This window comes from Cololabis saira, chromosome 18 (genome assembly GCF_033807715.1).
Source record: "Cololabis saira isolate AMF1-May2022 chromosome 18, fColSai1.1, whole genome shotgun sequence".
NCBI lineage: Eukaryota > Metazoa > Chordata > Actinopteri > Beloniformes > Belonidae > Cololabis > Cololabis saira.
This window is the reverse complement of record NC_084604.1, coordinates 37,774,783-37,796,466: the sequence shown is the minus strand read 5'-3', so window position 1 is coordinate 37,796,466 and position 21,684 is coordinate 37,774,783. Positions and strand designations below refer to the sequence as shown.

Genomic DNA, 21,684 nt, shown 5'->3' with positions numbered 1-21,684 from the left:
TTGGGAACAAAGTCAAAATGTCGAGAAGTCGAAATTTTGAGAAAAAAGTCAAAATTTTGAGAAAAAACTTGGAAATGTCGAAAAGAAAGTTAAAATTTTGAGAAAAAAGTCGAAATATATCGAGAAGTCGAAATTTTGAGAAAAAAGTCAAAATTTTAAGAAAAAAGAAAAGAAAGTTGAAATTTTGAGAAAAAAGTCGAAATATCGAGAAAAAAGTCGAAATTTTGAGAAAAAAGTCGAAATATCGAGAAGAAAGTCGAAATTTTGAGAAAAAAGTCGAAATATCGAGAAGAAAGTCGAAATATCGAGAAAAAAATCGAAATATCGAGAAGAAAGTCGAAATTTTGAGAAAAAACTCAAAATTTTGAGAAGTAACTCCACTTCTCTGTCACTCCAAACCAAAGACTCTGGTTCATCTTGGAAGTAACTGGAAGTTACTCGTGTCATTTGTTGATGTTTTTTTCCAGGATTCTGATTGGCTAGCATGACTTTATCTTCTCGTTACACTGCCCCCTGTAGGTTTGGCTGCTCATAGCACCTTAACAGATATTTATGCGGGTTCGTGTAAACGAAGAGATTTTGAAAACGATCTTGTGTAAACGATGGAATGTTTCAAAACGTATTTTGTAAATACCCGGCTACGTGGAAACGGGGCCTTAAACAGACGAGTGTTAATGAGTTGTGGCTCGTCATCAGTCCATCAGAGTTTAAGCCAAAAAGAAACTTTATAACCTTGTACTGGAGTACTTGTACTACTGGTTCTAGGTATCAGAGGTACTTAAGACCTGGGACCAAAGACCCGAGTCTGGAGACCCGACTCACTCGAAGGCGATGTAGGTGAGCAGCGTCGCAGCCGAGCAGATTGCTGAGATTCCACAGCCGATGTAGGAGAGGAAGGTCAGGACCTTCTTGTTCTCCGGATCAATCCGGGACGACGACTGAGACACGTCCTGCAGAGAAGAAGAAACGGATCAGATCACAGGAGGATCATGGAGGTCAGCAAACGTCCCCAGAGACCTCAGAGACCAGGAACCAGAGCAACAGACCTCTGGAGACCAATCCTGCGTATCCCCAAATCAAATTCAATTGGTTCTCTTCCCTGATCAACAGAACTGAAGTCGGGGACGTCCCGTCAAAGTCACCTCAAAATAAATTAATAAATGAAATCAGTTATAAAAACTGCATTAACTCAAACCGAACCGGGACTCCAGATGTTCCTGTTCCTGATGTTTTACGGGTTTAACGGGTCTGTTGCTCATGGACCGGTCAGGATCAGGTTTAGATCCCATCCTGGTGTGTAAAACTCCAGAACTGAACTGTTTTATTCACGTCACGGCTGTTTATTTTGTATAAACGTTAACATGGAAACAACACATTGAATACATTAAAGGGAACATTTCCAAATCACTTGCAATCCTGTATAAATCCAGAAATGTACTGAATTCCAAGGCTTTGAATTTGATCTACCATCATTGATTGTTCCCTGTTTATCGTACTGTGTGGAATTGTGGGGATCCACCTTTAAAACCACCTTAAATTCAATAATAAAACTGCAAAAACGAGCCATACGAATCATCAATAAGGCTGATTACTATACGCTCACACAGAGACACTTTTTCTAAATTCTCATGTTATTACATTTTATGATTTGTTTTATTATAAAATCATGCAAATTATGTTCAGAGCAAAATCAAAAATGTGCCCTGACTCAATACAGAGGTTTTTTTCAATTCAGTAGACTCCGTATAATCTCAGAGGTGTCTGCCATTTTACTTTACAAAAAGCTAAAAAAGGTCTGAAAAGGAGACGTGTCTCCATTACTGGAGTTAAATTCTGGAATCATGCAAACATATATTTAAAAACATGTCATTCTCTTTTGGTTTTTAAGAAAATGGTTTGTAAAGCTATTTTTGAAGCTTATACAGTAAGTGTGATTGACTATCTGTTAATGTTTCTTTGCATTTCTGTTTTTTCTTTGCTTTTCTGGAGGTCGGTAGCCAAAAAAAGAAAGTTGGTAATATAGGAGAGGCTTTTATAATCAGTTTGCTTCTGCCTTTTCAGTAATTGTTCAACACAGGATTATTGGTTTTGTGTGAAAAAAAAAGTTTTTTGGTGTTGTGTTGTTTTTGTGTTGTCATGATTGAATAAACTTCATTCATTCATTCATAACTGTAAAGGAATAAGCTGAGGTTTTCACCATGAGGATGCCGAAGTGCGTCAGGTGGTTGCAGAGGCAGATGGTTCTGTTGCTGGTCGACTCTGCGGAAACGCTGCAGCCGCTTTTGTTCCAGCCTCCGTCTCCCTCTGGTGGCGGAACAGAGACACTACATCAACCCTGCTCCACAATAACAATACGATCATAAACATGTTGCTGGATTCAGTTCTTGGTTAAATAATAAGTTAGTTGGTTTATTCTGACATTCTGAGTGTGGAAAATTGAATATTTTTTGTTGTTTGATTCTGGCTGGTTTCAACAATTTAAGGGTTGAATTCCATCACATCTCTACGGAAGAGAATCAGGGCCATGCAGGAGAAAAATATTTGAGAAGGGAAGATTTTTTTTTTATTGTGCACTTTTGAAATACAATTAGGTGAATAAAGTCGACATTTCGCCTTTTTTCTCAACATTTCAAATTTTTTCTCGAAAATGTATTTCAACATGAATCTTGACATTTCGATTTTTTTCTCGCCATTTTCACTTTTTTCTCGAAGTGCATAAGGAAAAGCATATTTGAGTTATTTATTTATTAGTTATTTATTACATCGAAATAACTTTTGGAATTTTTTTTGTTTTTGCCCAAAAAATGAATGTTTTGTTGGACACCAGAATAACTACTACCATGTTTTTGCCTTTAAATATGTTTAAAAGTATGAAACCATTAAAGTGTTCAGTTATAATTACATAACTTGTCTATATTTCATTACTTTATATACTGTCTTGAGGTTACATTTGCATAAAATGCTAAAAACTTTAATTCTCAAAAATTAAAAACTGAAATAATAATAATAATAATAATAATAATGATTGGATTTATATAGCGCCCTTCAAGGCACCCAGAGCGCTTTACAGAAATCATTATTCATCCATACACATTTTCTCTGGTGGTGGTAGCTACATTTGTAGCCACAGCTGCCCTGAGGCAGACTGAAGGAAGCGTGGCTGCCATATCGCGCCGAACGGCCCCTCCGACCACCACCAACATTCATACACATTCAAACACATTCACACGGGGCAAGGTGGGTAAGGTGTCTTGCCCAAGGACACTACGACAGAAAACTGGGACAGAGCGGGATTCGAACCGCCGACCTTCCGATCATTGGACGACCCGCTCTACCACCTGAGCTACTGCCGCCCCAGGTGGTTGCCTGATAGACCGAAAAATGGAAAAAATGAAAACGAAATGTGTTAAAAACTAAAACTGATTTCCTCCGTCTCTGTTTCCTCCCTGGATCTGTTTGGTAATTCTGACCCACGATGTTTCTGAAAGCAGTTCTATCAGCATTCTGGGAGCTGATTGGTCCTTACAGCATCATTAGCTGCAATACTTGCTGTTGAATCTCAATATAATACTAGTATTAATATGTTGCAGAACTACAGTCATATAATTCATGCAACAGCTCAAAAAACTGTTTTATTAACACTAACCCAAATCAATATCGGAATCAAATCAAATCTTGATAATCGATTCTGAATCTTAAGAATCGGAATCGAATCGATTCCTGACATTTGAATCGATCCCCAGCCCTAGTCCAATGCATGAAGACATTGAGCAGATAAATGCATATAAAGGACATCGCCGTAGTCAAACACAAAAATAAAAGTTGCTTCAACAAGTCTCTTTTTTGAATAAAAGGAAAAACCAGCCTTATTTCTAAAATAAAAACCCAATTTCAGTTCAATTTCTTGACTAGATGCTGAATATGAGGCTTAAAAGTTAATGAATAATCAATTGGGAATCCAAGATACCATTATTGTGACAGAAACTTGAAAAATAATTGATGGGAGATTCACTGGCTTGGATTAGGCCTTTGAAAATGTCATGAGTTTTGTTTTATCTGCATTTAGAAGAAGCTTCAGGTTGAACAGGGTTCACTGCACAGTTAAAAGCTAGTTTTAACTGACAGAGTGTCAGGTTTAGGGAAGAAGAACAATAAATCACAGTATCGTCTGCATAAAAGTTGACTCAACAAGTCTCTTCTTGGAATAAAGGGGAAAAACAGGCCTTATTTCTAAAATAAAAACCCAATTTCAGCATCAACTTCTTGACTAGATGCTGAATATGAGGCTTAAAAGATAATGAATCATGAGCTTCCGTTTAAGACGAAACCTGGAACACAAAACCTGAGACGGTTGATAAAAACCAGCAACGATAGACTTACTGTTCAGACTGAAGTCCCAGAAGACGCACTCTCGATGTGCAGACGCCTGGTGGGGGACAGGGGGAGGACGTTAGTCTTTATCAGTGGAACACACTCGCACACGCACTCGCACACGCACACGCACACGCACACGCACTCGCACTCGCACACGCACTCGCACTCGCACACGCACTCGCACTCGCACACGCACTCGCACACGCACACGCACACGCACACGCACACGCACACACACACACACACACACCTGCACCGGTTCCAGCAGGTGAGCGATCTCGATCTTGACCGGATCCTTGAGGTCTCTGATGGAGACGTTTCCCACGCTGCTGGCCACCACGTAGCTGTTCAGAGACAAGCTGTTCTGGTCCTTCTGCAACACACACACACACACACACACACACACACACACACAGGTCACGGGGGGGGCGGTTACTCGTCGTCCTGGTTGTGCGGGGCGTTTCTCACCTTGAACAGGTTGGTGCTGCTGAAGAACAGGAAGTTGATCCTGGACAGAGAGACGCCGGCGGCTTCGTTGGGCGAGACGCCCGACAGCAGGGAGGACGGCAGGGTCACCTGAGCTAACGGGCTAATGGTCGGCTCAAACTCGATCTGGGGGAGGACGAGAGGACGAGACAACGAGACGGAGGACGGGGAGAGGAAACAAGACGATGATGAGGAGGAAGAGGAAAGAAGAAACAGAAGGGAAGAAACAAGGAGATGATTCCAGGTATCTGAGGTACTTGTACTACAGATTCCAGGTATCTGAGGTACTTGTACTACAGATTCCAGGTATCTGAGGTACTTGTACTACAGATTCCAGGTATCTGAGGTACTTGTACTACAGATTCCAGGTATCTGAGGTACTTGTACTACTGATTCCAGGTATCTGAGGTACTTGTACTACATATTCCAGGTATCTGAGGTACTTGTACTACAGATTCCAGGTATCTGAGGTACTTGTACTACATATTCCAGATATCTGAGGTACTTGTACTACAGATTCCAGGTATCTGAGGTACTTGTACTACAGATTCCAGGTATCTGAGGTACTTGTACTACAGATTCCAGGTATCTGAGGTACTTGTACTACTGGTTCCAGGTATCTGAGGTACTTGTACTACATATTCCAGATATCTGAGGTACTTGTACTACAGATTCCAGGTATCTGAGGTACTTGTACTACATGTTCCAGGTATCTGAGGTACTTGTACTACATATTCCAGATATCTGAGGTACTTGTACTACATATTCCAGGTATCTGAGGTACTTGTACTACAGATTCCAGGTATCTGAGGTACTTGTACTACTGATTCCAGGTACCTGTGGTACTTGTACTACTGATTCCAGGTATCTGAGGTACTTGTACTACAGATTCCAGGTATCTGAGGTACTTGTACTACTGATTCCAGGTACCTGTGGTACTTGTACTACTGATTCCTGGTATCTGAGGTACTTGTACTACATATTCCAGGTATCTGAGGTACTTGTACTACAGATTCCAGGTATCTGATATCTGAGGTACTTGTACTACAGATTACAGGTATCTGAGGTACTTGTACTACATATTCCAGGTATCTGAGGTACTTGTACTACAGATTCCAGGTATCTGAGGTACTTGTACTACAGATTCCAGGTATCTGATATCTGAGGTACTTGTACTACAGATTACAGGTATCTGAGGTACTTTTACTACAGATTCCAGGTATCTGAGGTACTTTTACTACAGATTCCAGGTATCTGATATCTGAGGTACTTGTACTACAGATTCCAGGTATCTGATATCTGAGGTACTTGTACTACAGATTACAGGTATCTGAGGTACTTGTACTACAGATTCCAGGTATCTGATATCTGAGGTACTTGTACTACAGATTCCAGGTATCTGAGGCACTTGTACTACATGTTCCAGGTATCTGAGGTACTTGTACTACTTATTCCAGGTATCTGAGGTACTTGTACCACATATTCCAGGTATCTGAGGTACTTGTATTAAGGATTCCAGGTATCTGAGGTACTTGTACTACATGTTCCAGGTATCTGAGGTACTTGTACTACAGATTCCAGGTATCTGAGGTACTTGTACTACTGATTCCAGGTATCTGAGGTACTTGTACTACTGGTTCCAGGTATCTGAGGTACTTGTACTACATATTCCAGATATCTGAGGTACTTGTACTACTGGTTCCAGGTATCTGAGGTACTTGTACTACATATTCCAGATATCTGAGGTTCTTGTACTACAGATTCCAGGTATCTGAGGTACTTGTACTACTGGTTCCAGGTATCTGAGGTACTTGTACTACATATTCCAGATATCTGAGGTACTTGTACTACTAATTCCAGGTATCTGAGGTACTAGTACTACTGATTCCAGGTATCTGAGGTACTTGTACTACATATTCCAGATATCTGAGGTACTTGTACTACAGATTCCTGGTATCTGAGGTACTTGTACTACAGATTCCAGGTATCTGAGGTACTTGTACTACTGGTTCCAGGTATCTGAGGTACTTGTACTAAGGATTCCAGGTATCTGAGGTACTTGTACTACGTAGGGGAAGGAGGACTGCACCTTGGGGTCGGTGGAGTTGGGCGGGATGAAGGCGCTGAACAGCGTCCCGTTGAAGGTGGCGGAGTTGAGCGCCACCACGCCCAGCGCCAGGTTCCTGGAGGAGATGTTGATGGACGGACCCGCGAACTCCACCTTCTGGGCCAGTTCCTGCACGGCCCGCAGAGCCCTGGGGGGGTAGGAACCAGAACCGGGTCAGTGGGGGGGCGGGGGACCAGGAACCGGGAACCGGGTCAGTGGGGGGGGGGACCAGGGAACCAGGAATCTTTTATTTTTTTAACTAAAACCTTTTTGAGTTTTTGTCGACTAAAACTATCACATATAGAAATGATTCAAATGTGACTAAAACTAATAAACATTTTTGTCCAAAAGACTAAAGCTGCGACCGAAATCCCAAACTTCCTCCCTAATGAGTAGCAAAAACAGTACGTGAGATTCTTTAGTGCGTCCGAAACATTAGTACGTACTCAATAGTATGTACTATCCATACTAAATAGTATGTACTATCCATACTCATTCTGGAGAAATGTATTAGTGTGGATTGATGGACACTAGCTAAGTAGAAACTTCCCACAATGCAATGCAGCGGTGTTTGGTTGCTAAGTGATACGTATATGTCATAAGTATAATATTAAGTATAATAATATTATTATATAATATTAATATTATAATATTTGTATGTAATAATATTATATAATGTAATCTTGTTTGGGCCAGGATAAACAGGAAAGAGCGGAGCGGAGCTGCTACTGCTGCTGTTACCATGGTGACAGCAGCAGTAGCAGTACCATGGTAACAACTGCTACTGCTGCTGTGACAGGAGTTGTTGCCATGGTAACAACTCCCCCTCCCAACGGCAGGAATTGCCGTGTGGCTCTGAGTAGCACGTCCCAATTAATGCTACTACTGATATTTACTCAAAAGTGTGCCGAATTTAAGTATACTTTTTGAGTATATACTGTTTAGTACGGTATTTCGGAGGCACCATAAGACCAGAGTGCGAAATATCGGGGGGGTTCGGGGTCTGACCCCCCCGATTAACTCTTGAGCCCCCTTGAAGGACTCAAAAGCCAAATTTAGGGGGGGTCTCAATGTTGTCAAAAAAATAAATAAATTCAGCTATATAATATAATATGATAATTTGATTGTCACTAATGGTCAATGAAATATGTTTAAGAGATCGCCAAATCAAGTATTCACAATTCAAAACTTTTATTGGTTTAACACAAGTCCCGCCCCTTTATGTATGTAAATTAGCCATGTGCGCCAGCACAGCGCAACGACCAGGCCGGCTAGTTGAGATGCCACAATAACATGGCTAAGCGGAAGCTAACTCAGAGTGTGTCACTTGCACACTTTGGGTTCACATCAAAAAAGGCGTGAGTGTCAGCCAGAGATAAGACGATGTCACAACAGAGGGTCCCGTTCCTCTCCCCCCTCTGGTGAAGGAAGTGAAGTCGAGGCCGAGTGCTCCGGGGCAGATGCTACTGCACCCCCGCTGCTAGCAGTGACTTCTTTAACTGAAGGTAAGAGGCCAGCCTGCTTAATATGGCCTGAACCCACCTGAGAACTAATGTTTTTTTTTAATTATTGTTATTATTATTTTGCGTGATGACCTGTTATGAGTGGAATTTGTGACTGTGTTCACACAGCTGTGTTAAAACATAATTTCCTGGATGGTTACATAACGTTAAATAACCAGTCATCATTGTGCAGGCTGAGGACCTGTTTAAGTGCACTGATTGCACGTCTCCGATAGTGGCATTTGTTGTTATTACTGTTATTTGAATGCACAATTCCTTTTCATTGTATTTTTTTTTATTTATCTAAAAAAATACATTAGCCTATTTTATTTGTTTATTAGTTTCTGCAATGCACTGGTCGTGCGCCAGTGTCCTATCCCTGGCATTTATTCATTTATTCACATGTCTTTTATTTATTTTAATTATCAGATTTAATTTGTAAATAACATTCTGCATCGTAATGCACAATTTTGCCTCCTGTTAGTAAAACAACGTGCATCTAAAATGGTTACAAGTGTGCGTGTATTTGTCATAGGCTATAGTAGGCTGATTGTATTGGTTTATTGTATAGGGCCACACTGTTTAAAAAACAAAAGAAACAAAAAAAAAACGCGAGTTAGGGACCCCCCCGAATATGGATGGGTATTTCGCACAGTGCATAAGACTAACTATCATTCATGCACAACACTGATGACATATACGTATCACTTAGCAAACAAACACCGCTGCATTGCATTGTGGGAAGTTTCTGCTCAGCTAGTGTCCATCAATCCACACTAATACATTTCTCCAGAATGAGTATGGATAGTACATACTATTGAGTATGGATAGTACATACTATTGAGTACGTACTAATGTTTCGGACACAATAAAAAAATCTCGCACACTCATTTTGCTACTCATTAGGGTGGAAGGATGCGTTTTCGGATGAAGCCTAAGGGTGCTTTCACTCCTGTCCCGTTTGGAGCAGTTGTTCCGGAACAGGGAGCGTTTCCCCCGAAAGATCGGAACGTTTGGTACATGTGAACACAGCAATCGCGCTCTGAAACGGTACAAAACAAGCGAGCCGAGATCTCCTAGGAGAGGTGGTCTCGGCCCGATTCCATTCATTGTAGTGAGAACATAATCCACACAGCAACCGATACAACTCCATTCATGTGTATGTGCGACCGGTGCAAGGAGAAGAGTCGGTGCAGCCTCCACCACCTTCTCTCCTATTGGACGTGCCGAGATGTCGTCCCAGCGCGGCACGGCGAAATTAAACAATGTTTAATTCGGGCAGGGTTTGTGCAGCGCAAACACCGCGGCAGGCGCCTCTTGCCTGCCGCTGAGCTCCGCTCTGCGCCGGTAACACATAAATGAATGGGTAAAGCCTGATTTATGGTTCCGCATTAAATCGATGCAGGACCTACGGCGTAGGCGAGAAACGGAACAACTGTATCGATTCAGCCACTGAATAGGAACAAAACAAACAGGCCACAGGTCTGAAAGCACCCTAAGACTAAATATGAAATGGCTGCCAAAAACAACACTGGTCCATTGGAGCAGGGGGCGGGGCCTCGGCAGCAGGGGGCGGAGCCTACCGGTTGTTGGTGTTGACCGGCGCCGTCTCGGAGCTGAGCATCACGTTGGAGATGATGTTGACGACGGTCTCGGCCACCGCCGTGTCGATGCGGGCCACCTGGACCAGCTCCTTGACCTTCATGACCACCTGGGACACCTGGGGGAGGGAGGGGGAGGGGTTAGCGACCGTCGCCGTAGCAACGCGGCGGCGGAATCAGGGGCGGGGCTCCCACCTCGTCGTTGGACAGGTTGTTCCTGGTGAAGTTGGCGAGCTGCTCGGCGACGCCGGCTGCGTTTTCTGGACCCAAAACACGACGTCACATTAATGATTCTCTTGATTTAAATGAATTATTGATTATTGAGTTATTGGTTTATTATTATTATTGTTATTGATGATGCAGCGCCGGAACGAACCTGCGGTCACCGTGCAGTTGGTGAAGTTCGCCGGCGACCAGGAAGACGTGAAGCTTTCCGGGTTTATCCAGCTGGAGGAGAGGAACAAACGATGCGGGTGAAAAGACAAACTGGCGGGGAGGAAGATGGAGACCGTTACCATAGTTACAGATGTCAAGCCTGCAGGATCAACACAGAGAACGCAGAAACACGGAAAACACAGAACCACAGAGAACCATGTGGAGAACATGGTGGAAAACATGTGGAACGTAGAGAACGTGTAGAACTTAGAGAACGTGTAGAACGTAGAAACGCAAAGAACATGGAGAACGGAAAGTTCACGGAGAACGTACAGAGCATGTAGAACATAGAGAACATGTGGAATGTAGAGAACATGGAGAATGCAGAAAACATGAAGGACGGAAAGAACACGAAGAACGTTGAGAACACGTATAACATAGAGAACATGGAGAACGTAGAGGACGTGTGGAAGGAGAGAACATGGAGAATACGCAGAACATAAAGAACGGAAAGAACATGAAGAATGTAGAGACAATGTAGAACATGTAGAACGCAGAAACGCAGACACATGTAGAACGTAGAGAACATGTAGAACGCAGAAACGCAGACACATGTAGAACGTAGAGAACATGTAAAATGCTGAAACGTAGAGAACACGGAGAACGGAAAGAACATCGAGAATGGAAATAACATGGAAAACGCAGAAACGCAGAAAACACGTAAAATGGAAAGAACATGGAGAACGTAGAGAGCATGGAGAACACAGAGAACATGTAGAACGTGGAGAACATAAAGAACAAAAAGAACACGAAGAACGTAGAGAGCATCTATAACATACAGAACAAGGAGAATGTAGAGAACATGTAAAACATAGAAAACATGTAGTACAAGTAGAACGCAGAGAGCATGGAGAACATGCGGAAACGTAGAGAACACGGAGAACAGAAAGAACATTGAGAATGGAAAAAACATGGAGAATGTAGAGAACATGGAAAACACATAAACATGTAGAGTGTAGAGAACATGTACAACGTATAGAACATGAAGAACGCAGAGAACATGGAGAACGCAGAAAACATGGAGAACGCAGAAAACATGGAGAATGCAAAGGACGGGGAGAACGGATAGAACATGGAGAACATAGGGGACATGTACCATGTAGAGAATATGTAGAATGCAGAGGACACGTGGAACACAGAGATCATGGAGAACGTAGAAAAAATGTACAATGTAGAGAACATGTAGAACGCAGAAACATGCAAAACGCAGAGAACATGTATAACGTAGAAACGCAGAGAACATGGAGAACAGAAAGAACACGAAGAGCAGCCCCGCCCTTCCTATACGCACATTGCGTAAGGCCCCCGACGGCCAGGGGCCCCCAATTGCCTGAGCGAATTTGCGGAGTTTAGGCAAAGAACGTACTATAGGATCCTCCCACTATCTGAGTACTAAAGACAGACCCCTCGCCACAGCTGCTGCTACGGTATTTGCGCAGTGGTGCGTTGTGAATCCAAAAACGTAACTTGACGTTCAATCTCATGCGTGCACGGTGCAGCAGCCAGCAGCTGTTTGTTTACGTTTACGAGCCGGCGACCGAGCCGGCGCTAAAAAGAAAACCTAGTTCAGAGTTACAGTAGTAACAGTAACACCAACACTGCAGACTGCAAAATGAAAAGGATATATCCTTCAGGGTGCGAAAAAAAGAAAAAGAAGCAACGGAATGATGAGCTGCGTCAACAACAGTCAGGTAACCAGCCAACGTGACTTCCATGCAACTTGCAGTGTTGCAGACTAGTAACGTCAATGTCGTGTTTTTGTTTTTAAAGAGGAATTCCACCATTTTTTTATATTTTACTATGTCATCATGTAATTAAGATACGGTAGATATTGGCTTAGAGAATGATGGTGTGTGGTGGAGTGGAACTTTGGAAGTTGAATTGTGGAAATAATAATAAAACAGTAACATACCTCCAATCTGTGGGGGGACACCATGGAGGTATGAATGAAAATGGGTGGAATTCCCCATTGTTGTGGTGAACTTGTGGTTCTCAGTGGTTCTCAAACTATGACCAAGAGCCTCAGTATTACATATATCTGTATTTGGCCACATACTCCAATCTCAGAATATGTTGTTCCAGGAACATCCCCAGAAGCCAAAAAAAAAAAAGAAAGTTTGCTGAGAAAGATTTGCACCACATTCTCTGGAGTTTTGGTGTAATATTCAATAAATGTTTCTACCTCATTCTGATGTGTTTGTCTACCTACTCTGAATATGGATTTTAACTGTTTTTAAGGTGAGAGAAACCCTGCAAAAACACTGGCCAAAATCAGCCCAAATCGGCCCAAATCGCCGCGGCCGCCGGCAAAGGATGGGCAGCCGGCACGATTCCTGCTTAGGGCCCCCTGGGAGCCAGGATCGGCACTGACGAAGAGTAGAGACCATCTATAACATAGAGAACATGTGGAACGTAGAGAACATGGAGAGAACAGTCCACGGACCAGAAACGCTTCAACTAACATGCTTTGATCTTCGTCATTACTTTTTTTAATGAATTTCAAGTTCTGCTTGTGGCCTTGCCAGAAACCGTCTGAGGACGTCTAACTTCCGAGGAAACTTAATGTATTTATTTATTTATTTGTCTACCGTATTGGCCCGAATATAAGAAGGGTGCCACAAGGCTCTATCCTCGGCCCAATGCTGTTCTCCATCTACATCAATGATGTAGCCAAATCTGTCGGCAATTCCAAGATCCACCTTTATGCTGATGACACCATCTTATATGTCATGATTCTAAGTATTAAACTCATAGAGATATCAGGATTTTAGTACCATATTGGCCGGAATATAAGACCGTGTTTTTTGCATTGAAATAAGACTGAAAAAGTGGGCGTCTAGACGTTATACCCATTCACAATGCTAGATGGCGCCAGATATCTTTAAATGCTGAACTTAACTCCCCAGGCCAAAGCCAACCCCTGTCACCAAGAAGAAAAATAAAAAATAGTGGTAAAAAAAGAAAAGAGAAGAAAATAAAAGAAGAGTTAACAGAAAATGGAGAAATGTAGCGACAATCTGGGGAAAAGTGGGTGGAAGATCGGCAGGTTAATCGGCAGCTGAGGAGACGTTATGATGAAAACTTCAAGATGATGGTTTGAATGAGGCAAAATAACATGCTTTTTCTACGGAAGAGTATTAGGGCCTGGAAGGAGATAAATAAAAATAATATTTTAGAGGAGAAAGATTTTTTTTTCATTATGCACTTTGACAAAAAAGTCGAAATGTCAAGAAAAAAGTCAAAATTTTGTAAATAAAATTGAAATGTTGAGAAAAAAGGCGAAATTTCGACTTTTTTCTCGACATTTCGACTTTTTTCTCGAAGTGCACAATAAAAGAAAATCTTCCTCCTCTAAAATATTTTTTCTCCTGCATGGCGCTGATACTCTTCCTTAGTTTTCTCTCCAATATATTGTTATAATCATTTGTTTCAGATGTACTGTAATTATTTTCTGTATAAAAATTGAATTTGGTGTTCAAAAATACTTTTTGCAAACTTGAGTGTTGAAAAAGAGGGGGTCGTCTTATATTCAGGTTCGTCTTATATTCAGGTTCGTCTTATATTCAGGGTCGTCTTATATTCAGGTTCGTCTTATATTCAGGTTCGTCTTATATTCAGGTTCGTCTTATATTCGGGCCAAAACGGTATATGCTGATGACACTATCTTATATGCAGAGGGCCCTTCACTTCGAATACGGTATTACGGTATTACGATGTATGTATATGTATGTGTATGTATATGTATGTATAAGTGTGTATAAGTGTGTATATGTATGTATAAGTGTGTATATGTGTGTATATGTATGTATAAGTGTGTATATGTGTGTATATGTGTGTATAAGTGTGTATATGTATATATAAGTGTGTATATGTATGTATATGTGTGTATATGTGTGTATATGTGTGTATATGTGTGTACCAGGTCCGGGACGCCCTCTGGTCCTTGTTGGGGAAGCAGGGCAGGTACTGGGTGGTTCTGGGCCGGGTCTCGGGCCACCGGTAGTGGAGCAGGTTCTCGGCCTCACAGTTCTCTGTTACAGAAGAAAAGAACCATCAGATCAATCATCTGATCCTCGGAGGTTTTAGTAAACATGACCTCAGACTGAAGACATGGAACCTTTTAATTACGTACCGTTAATTATTTAACAAAATCATGCCAAAAATGGAAAAAGAAATCATGTGGACAAGTTCCCCCCTTAAAGCTAATGTTGGATGTTTAGAACAAGCTAATGTTGGATGTTTAAAACAAGCTAATGTTGGATGTTTAGAACAAGCTAATGTTGGATGTTTAAAACAAGCTAATGTTGGATGTTTAGAACAAGCTAATGTTGGATGTTTAGAACAAGCTAATGTTGGATGTTTAGAACAAGCTGATGTTGGATGTTTAGAACAAGCTAATGTTGGATGTTTAGAACAAGCTAATGTTGGATGTTTAAAACAAGCTAATGTTGGATGTTTAAAACAAGCTAATGTTGGATGTTTAGAACAAGCTAATGTTGGATGTTTAGAACAAGCTAATGTTGGATGTTTAAAACAAGCTAATGTTGGATGTTTAGAACAAGCTAATGTTGGATGTTTAGAACAAGCTAATGTTGGATGTTTAGAACAAGCTAATGTCTGACCGATGAGCTGGACGCTGACGGACTTGGACTGGAGATCCAGGCCGGCGGCCGGCGGCACCGGAGCGCCGGTTAGCCGCGCTAGCAGGCCGTCTTCACCCAGACTCTGGTTGGAGATCAGCAGCAACGCCTGGAAGGAGTAGCTGAGGACGGAGAGAACAGGAAACACCGATACAGGATCAAAACGGATCAATACCGGGTCCTGGACACGGACGGGAGACGGGGAAGACCGGGTTTTACCTGGTGGGAGTTCCTCCTGAGGACATGGCGGGCCGAACGCTGCAGAAGAAGAGAAGTGATGACATGAGCTTTTAACATCCAGCAACAGAAGAATATTGTTCCTCTGGGATGGATGTTAGCAGGTTTAGCTTAACACCACCAAGACAAAGGAGATGGTGGTGGATTTTGGGAGGAGTAAGAGGATTCCCACCCCCATTTCAACACCGAGACAAGAAGGGGCAGAGCCGACTATTCTTCTTAAGGAGGCTACGGTCTTTTAATGTCTGTAGCTGCTGCAGTCGTTGCCAGTGCCCTCTTTTTTGCGGCGGCATGTTTGGGGGGCAGCGCGGCAGGGGCAGCGTTAGCGCGGCAGGGGCAGCATCAGGGGCAGGGGCAGGGGCAGCGCGGCAGGGGCAGCGTCAGGGGCAGGGGCAGCGCGGCAGGGGCAGCGTCAGCGCGGCAGGGGCAGCGCGGCAGCGTCAGCGCGGCAGGGGCAGGGGCAGGGGCAGTGCGGCAGGGGCAGCGCGGCAGGGGCAGCGCGGCAGGGGCAGCGCGGCAGGGGCAGCGCGGCAGGGGCAGCCAAGATCAATAAACTGGTGAAGGCAGCTGGCTCTGTAGTGGGAGCAGCCTGGACAGTCTGGAGGTGGTGGCAGAACTAAGGACAAGGAGGAAGCTGCAGCATCATGGACCATCCCACCCCCCCCCCCTGGTGAACTGTAGGGGAGGAGGAACCTTCAGCCACAGACTTGTCCACCCCGCCAGAGCACCAAGCGTTTTGGCCAGTCATTTGTGCCGGTGGCCACTAGGCTCCACAACCCGGCGTTGCCAACGGACCACCAGACGGGGGGGGATCTGAGGACTGGTGTTTGTGCACACTTGCACTTTTTGCACAATACTTGCTCTTGCACATGTACTGGACTTTTATTCTCTTAAACTGTTTTTATTTCCAACTAATCTACTATGCTTTTTAACTTAACTCTTTTTAACTTATGTTAACTAGAATCTCACTACGGGGACAATAAAGGTTTTCGTTCGTTCATTCGTTCGTTCGTTCGCTCGTTCGTTCGTTCGTTCGTTCGTTCATTCAAACGTTCGTTCGTTCGTTCAAACGTTCGTTCGTTCATTCAAACGTTCGTTCGTTCAAACGTTCGTTCGTTCGTTCGTTCGTTCGTTCGTTCGTTCATTCGTTCAAACGTTTGTTCGTTCGTTCGTTCGTTCGTTCGTTCATTCGTTCAAACGTTCGTTCAAACGTTCGTTCGTTCATTCGTTCATTCATTCAAACGTTTGTTCGTTCGTTCGTTCGTTCGTTCATTTGTTCAAACGTTCGTTCAAACGTTCGTTCGTTCAAACGTTCGTTCGTTCAAACGTTCGTTCGAATCTCCCTACGGGGACAATAAAGGTTTTCGTTCGTTCGTTCGTTCGCTCGTTCGTTCGTTCGTTCGTTCATTCAAACGTTCGTTCGTTCGTTCAAACGTTCGTTCGTTCATTCAAACGTTCGTTCGTTCAAACGTTCGTTCAAACGTTCGTTCGTTCGTTCGTTCGTTCGTTCATTCGTTCATTCGTTCATTCGTTCAAACGTTTGTTTGTTCGTTCGTTCGTTCATTCGTTCAAACGTTCGTTCAAACGTTCGTTCGTTCAAACGTTCGTTCGAATCTCCCTACGGGGACAATAAAGGTTTTCGTTCGTTCGTTCGTTCGTTCGCTCGTTCGTTCGTTCGTTCATTCAAACGTTCGTTCGTTCGTTCAAACGTTCGTTCGTTCATTCAAACGTTCGTTCGTTCAAACGTTCGTTCAAACGTTCGTTCGTTCGTTCATTCGTTCAAACGTTTGTTCGTTCGTTCAAACGTTCGTTCAAACGTTCGTTCGTTCATTCGTTCATTCATTCAAACGTTTGTTCGTTCGTTCGTTCGTTCGTTCATTCGTTCAAACGTTCGTTCAAACGTTCGTTCGTTCAAACGTTCGTTCGTTCAAACGTTCGTTCGTTCGTTCAAACGTTCGTTCGTTCGTTCATTCAAACGTTCTTTCGTTCGTTCAAACGTTAGTTCTTTTGTTCAAACGTTCGTTCGTTCGTTCATTCAAACGTTCGTTCGTTCGTTCAAACGTTTGTTCGTTCGTTCGTTCATTCGTTCGTTCATTCAAACGTTCATTCAAACGTTCGTTCGTTCAAACGTTCGTTCAAACGTTCGTTCAAACGTTCGTTCATGCGTCCGTCCGTTCGTTCATTCAAACGTTTGTTAATTCGTTCATTCAAACGTTCGTTCGTTCGTCCGTCCGTCCGTCCGTTCATTCATTCATTCATTCATACCTGAGCTCGTCCACCACGTGGGTCCAGTTCTGGAAGGTCTGGTTCAGCTGGACAAAGAAAACCAATCAGATCACGGCTCAGAGTTCTGGTTCTGGTCCAGAACCGAGTGACGTCCCAGAGTCGGGTCTTACCCAGACGACGGCTGCTCGCTCCACGTCCTGCAGGTCCAGCCGGGACTGGGCCAGGAAGGAGACCCGGTAGAACAAGCCCTCTGTGGGGGGAGAGAGGACGGGAGGACGGGGGAGGAGAAAAGGTGAATTCAGAAAGTTTAGAAGCAGTTCCTTCACCCACGGCAGCACCGAGCGGCAGAGCAGGAGAGAACCAGGAGAACCGGGAGAACCAAGAGAACCAGGAGAACCAAGAGAACCAAGAGAACCAGGAGAACCAGGAGAACCAAGAGAACCAGGAGAACCAATAGAAATAGGAGAACCAGCAGAACCAGGAGAACCAGGAGGCTCCGGATAAAAAACCAGCAGAGGAAACTTTACTTTTTCACGTCTAAATGAGATTCTGTCAAATTAAAACCACGTTTATTTCCAGTCGTGAACTTTTTAAATCACCAACGGCTTAATAATAATAATAATAATTAAAGCTGCAAGCAGCGATGAACGGGCCCTCGCACTCACGTCCACCGACCCCATAAGCATATCAGAAATGACACCACCCACGACTCTCTATGTCAAACCATTCAAAAGTTATAGCAGAAAAAAGGAACAACCAATCAGAAGAAGGGGCGGGGCTAATTCAGGCCAATGAAGGTCAAGGACTCCATACAGAGTCTGATGACACCACCCACGACTCTCTATGTCAAACCATTCAAAAGTTATGGCAGAAAATCGGGACAACCAATCAGAAGAAGGGGCGGGGCTAATTCAGGCCAATTATGGTCAAGGACTCAATACCGAGTCCCATGACACCACCCACGACTCTTTATGTCAAACCATTCAAAAGTTATGGCAGAGAAAAGTATTCTAGGGGGCGCTGTTGAGCCGTTAGGCCACGCCCATTAATGCAAACCATGAAATATCAAATTTATCACCAGGCCTGGCTTGCATGCAAAATTTGGTGACTTTTGGAGAACTATCAAATATGTACCAATCAGATGAAGGGGACGCGCTCTTTCGCGTCTAGCGTCGCCACGGTAACACTTTTGAAAGAGAAAAGTAATGTGCGTCGTTGCAGGACAGAGACGCACATTTTGATGTAAAAAAAACACAAAAATTGCTGACAAAAAATTTCATCATAGGTACAGCCAGGCTCGAACTCTCAACTTCTGGCACCAAAGACCACAATGCTGTGGCTGAGCTATGTCTCAGCTATCCCTTTCACTTCGACTTACTGCATTAAGAGAGACCAACATAGCGATAAAATGTCTGGAAATTTTTTTTCCTAATTTTTTAAATATTTGTAAGGTATAAATATTAGTAAAACACTACTATTTTTATTACTTTTTCTGTAACCATTCTACCGAGGTTCTAACCGGGCTGAGCACGGGTCTATTTCTGATGTCACCATATTACAGGGAGCTGATTGGTCGGGGAGCGGGGCCGTCATCACCCTACTCGCCACTGATTGGTTGGGGGGCGGGGCCGTCATCACCATACTCGCCACTGATTGGTCGGGGGCGGGGCCGTCATCACCATACTCGCCACTGATTGGTCGGGGGGCGGGGCCAGCAGACGTTTGAATCAGGAAGAGGGACTCTCTATGTCAAACCATTCCAAAGTTATAGCAGAAAATCGGGACAACCAATCAGAAGAAGGGGCGGGGCTAATTAAGGCCAACGAAGCTTAAGGACTCATTACAGAGTCCCATGACACCACCCACAACTTCCTATGTCAAACCATTAAAAAGTTATAACAGAATAAAGGGACAACCAATCAGAAGAAGGGGCGGGGCTAATTCAGGCCAATGAAGGTCAAGGAGTCCATAAATAATCTGATGACACCACCCACGACTCTCTATGTCAAACCATTCCAAAGTTATAGCAGAAAATCGGGACAACCAATCAGAAGAAGGGGCGGGGCTAATTAAGGCCAACGAAGCTTAAGGACTCATTACAGAGTCCCATGACACCACCCACGACTTCCTATGTCAAACCATTCAAAAGTTATGGCAGAGAAAAGTATTCTAGGGGGCGCTGTTGAGCCGTTAGGCCACGCCCATTAATGCAAACCATGAAATATCAAATTTATCGCCACGTCTGTGTTGCATGCAAAATTTGGTGACTTTTGGGGAACTATCAAATATGGACCAATCAGATGAAGGGGGGTGCGCTTGTTGGCGTCTAGCGTCGCCACGGTAACACTTTTGAAAGAGAAAAGTAATGCGTGGTGTCGCAGGATGGAGACACATATTTTGATGTATAACACATCTGTGTTCACGTTACGGTTCGGGCTGAATTAATTCTCGAAGGAATGGCATAAATTTCGCCAAAATGACACAATTTATTCAAAATAGCCGACATCCTGTTCGGTTTCGGCCATGGCTCCAAGAGACTTTTCTTTAAGTTGTGCCATGATACAGGTGTGTACCGATTTTCGTGCATGTACGTCAAACCGTATTGTGGGGCTTGAGGCACAAAATTTTCCGGGGGGCGCTGTTGAGCCATTTTGCCACGCCCATTAATGCAAACCATGAAATATCAAATTTATCGCCAGGCATGGCTTGCATGCCAAATTTGGTGCCTTTTGGGGAACTATCAAATATGGACCAATCAGATGAAGGGGGGGTGCGCTTGTTGGCGACTAGCGTCGCCACGGTAACACTTTCGAAAGAGAAAAGTAATGCGTGTAGTCGCAGGATGGAGACGCACATTTTGATGTATAACACATCTGGGTTCACGATACGGTTCGGGCTGAATTAACTCTCGAAGGAATGGCATATATTGCTCCAAAATTACGCAATTAATTCAGAATGTTCAAAATGGCCGACTTCCTGTTTGGTTTCGGCCATGGCGCCAAGAGACTTTTCTTTTAGTTGCGACATGATACAGGTGTGTACCGATTTTCGTTCATGTACGTCAAACCGTATTATGGGGCTTGAGGCACAAAGTTTTTTCTGTCGAACCAATCAGATGAAGGGTGGGCGCGCTTTTTGGCGTCTAGCGTCGCCACGGTAACGCTTTTGAAAGAGAAAAGTAATGCGTGTTGTCGCAGGATGGAGACGCACATTTTGATGTATAACACACTTGGGGGCACGTTACGGTTCGGGCTGAATTAACTTTCGAAGGAATGGCATAAATTTCGCCAAAATGACACGACTAATTCAAAATGGCCGACATCCTGTTCAGTTTCGGGCATGACCCCAAGAGACTTTTGTTTAAGTTGTCCCATGATACAGGTGTGTACCGATTTTCGTGCATGTACGTCAAACCGTATCGTGGGGCTTGAGGCACAAAGTTTTCAAGGGGGCGCTGTTGAGCCATTTTGCCACGCCCATTAATGCAAACCTTTAAATATCAAATTTTTCGCCAGGCCTGACTAGGGTGCAAAATTTGGTGACTTTTTGGGCATGTTAAGGGGGGCAAAAAGGCCTTCACTTTGTCAGGAAAATAATAATAATAATAATTAAAGCTGCAAGCAGCGATGAACGGGCCCTCGCACTCACGGCCACCGCCCCCCATAAGCATATCAGAAATGACACCACCCACGACTTCCTATGTCAAACCATTCAAAAGTTATAGCAGAAAAAAGGGAAAACCAATCAGAAGAAGGGGCGGGGCTAATTAAGGCCAAAGAAGCTCAAGGACTCATTACAGAGTCCCATGACTCCACCCACGACTCTCTATGTCAAAACATTCAAATGTTATAGCAGGAAATAGGGACAACCAATCAGAAGAAGGGGCGGGGCCAATTTTCACCAATTATGGTCAAGGACTCAATACCGAGTCTCATGACACCACCGAGGACTCTTTATGTCAAACCATTCAAAAGTTATGGCAGAAAAAAGTATTCTAGGGGGTGCTGTTGAGCCGTTAGGCCACGCCCATTAATGCAAACCATGAAATATCAAATTTATCACCAGGCCTGGCTTGC

General features: G+C 43.6%; 1 protein-coding gene across 5 annotated transcripts in view; it reads right to left on the bottom strand.

Moving 5' to 3' along the window:
- The window catches only part of adgrg6 (adhesion G protein-coupled receptor G6), a 194,312-nt gene that overhangs the window by 57,681 nt on the left and 114,947 nt on the right, over positions 1–21,684 (bottom strand). For all 5 annotated transcript variants that reach the window (XM_061746280.1, XM_061746285.1, XM_061746284.1 and 2 more), the window contains 14 exons: positions 17,779–17,858; positions 17,648–17,694; positions 15,365–15,403; positions 15,128–15,267; positions 14,425–14,536; positions 10,447–10,517; positions 10,266–10,330; positions 10,053–10,189; positions 6,950–7,115; positions 4,843–4,986; positions 4,625–4,747; positions 4,381–4,426; positions 2,198–2,304; positions 823–950 (listed from right to left, as the gene is read on the bottom strand). In XM_061746280.1, coding sequence (XP_061602264.1) covers positions 823–950; positions 2,198–2,304; positions 4,381–4,426; positions 4,625–4,747; positions 4,843–4,986; positions 6,950–7,115; positions 10,053–10,189; positions 10,266–10,330; positions 10,447–10,517; positions 14,425–14,536; positions 15,128–15,267; positions 15,365–15,403; positions 17,648–17,694; positions 17,779–17,858 — 1,405 coding nt within the window. The remainder of the gene's footprint in view (positions 1–822; positions 951–2,197; positions 2,305–4,380; positions 4,427–4,624; positions 4,748–4,842; positions 4,987–6,949; positions 7,116–10,052; positions 10,190–10,265; positions 10,331–10,446; positions 10,518–14,424; positions 14,537–15,127; positions 15,268–15,364; positions 15,404–17,647; positions 17,695–17,778; positions 17,859–21,684) is intronic.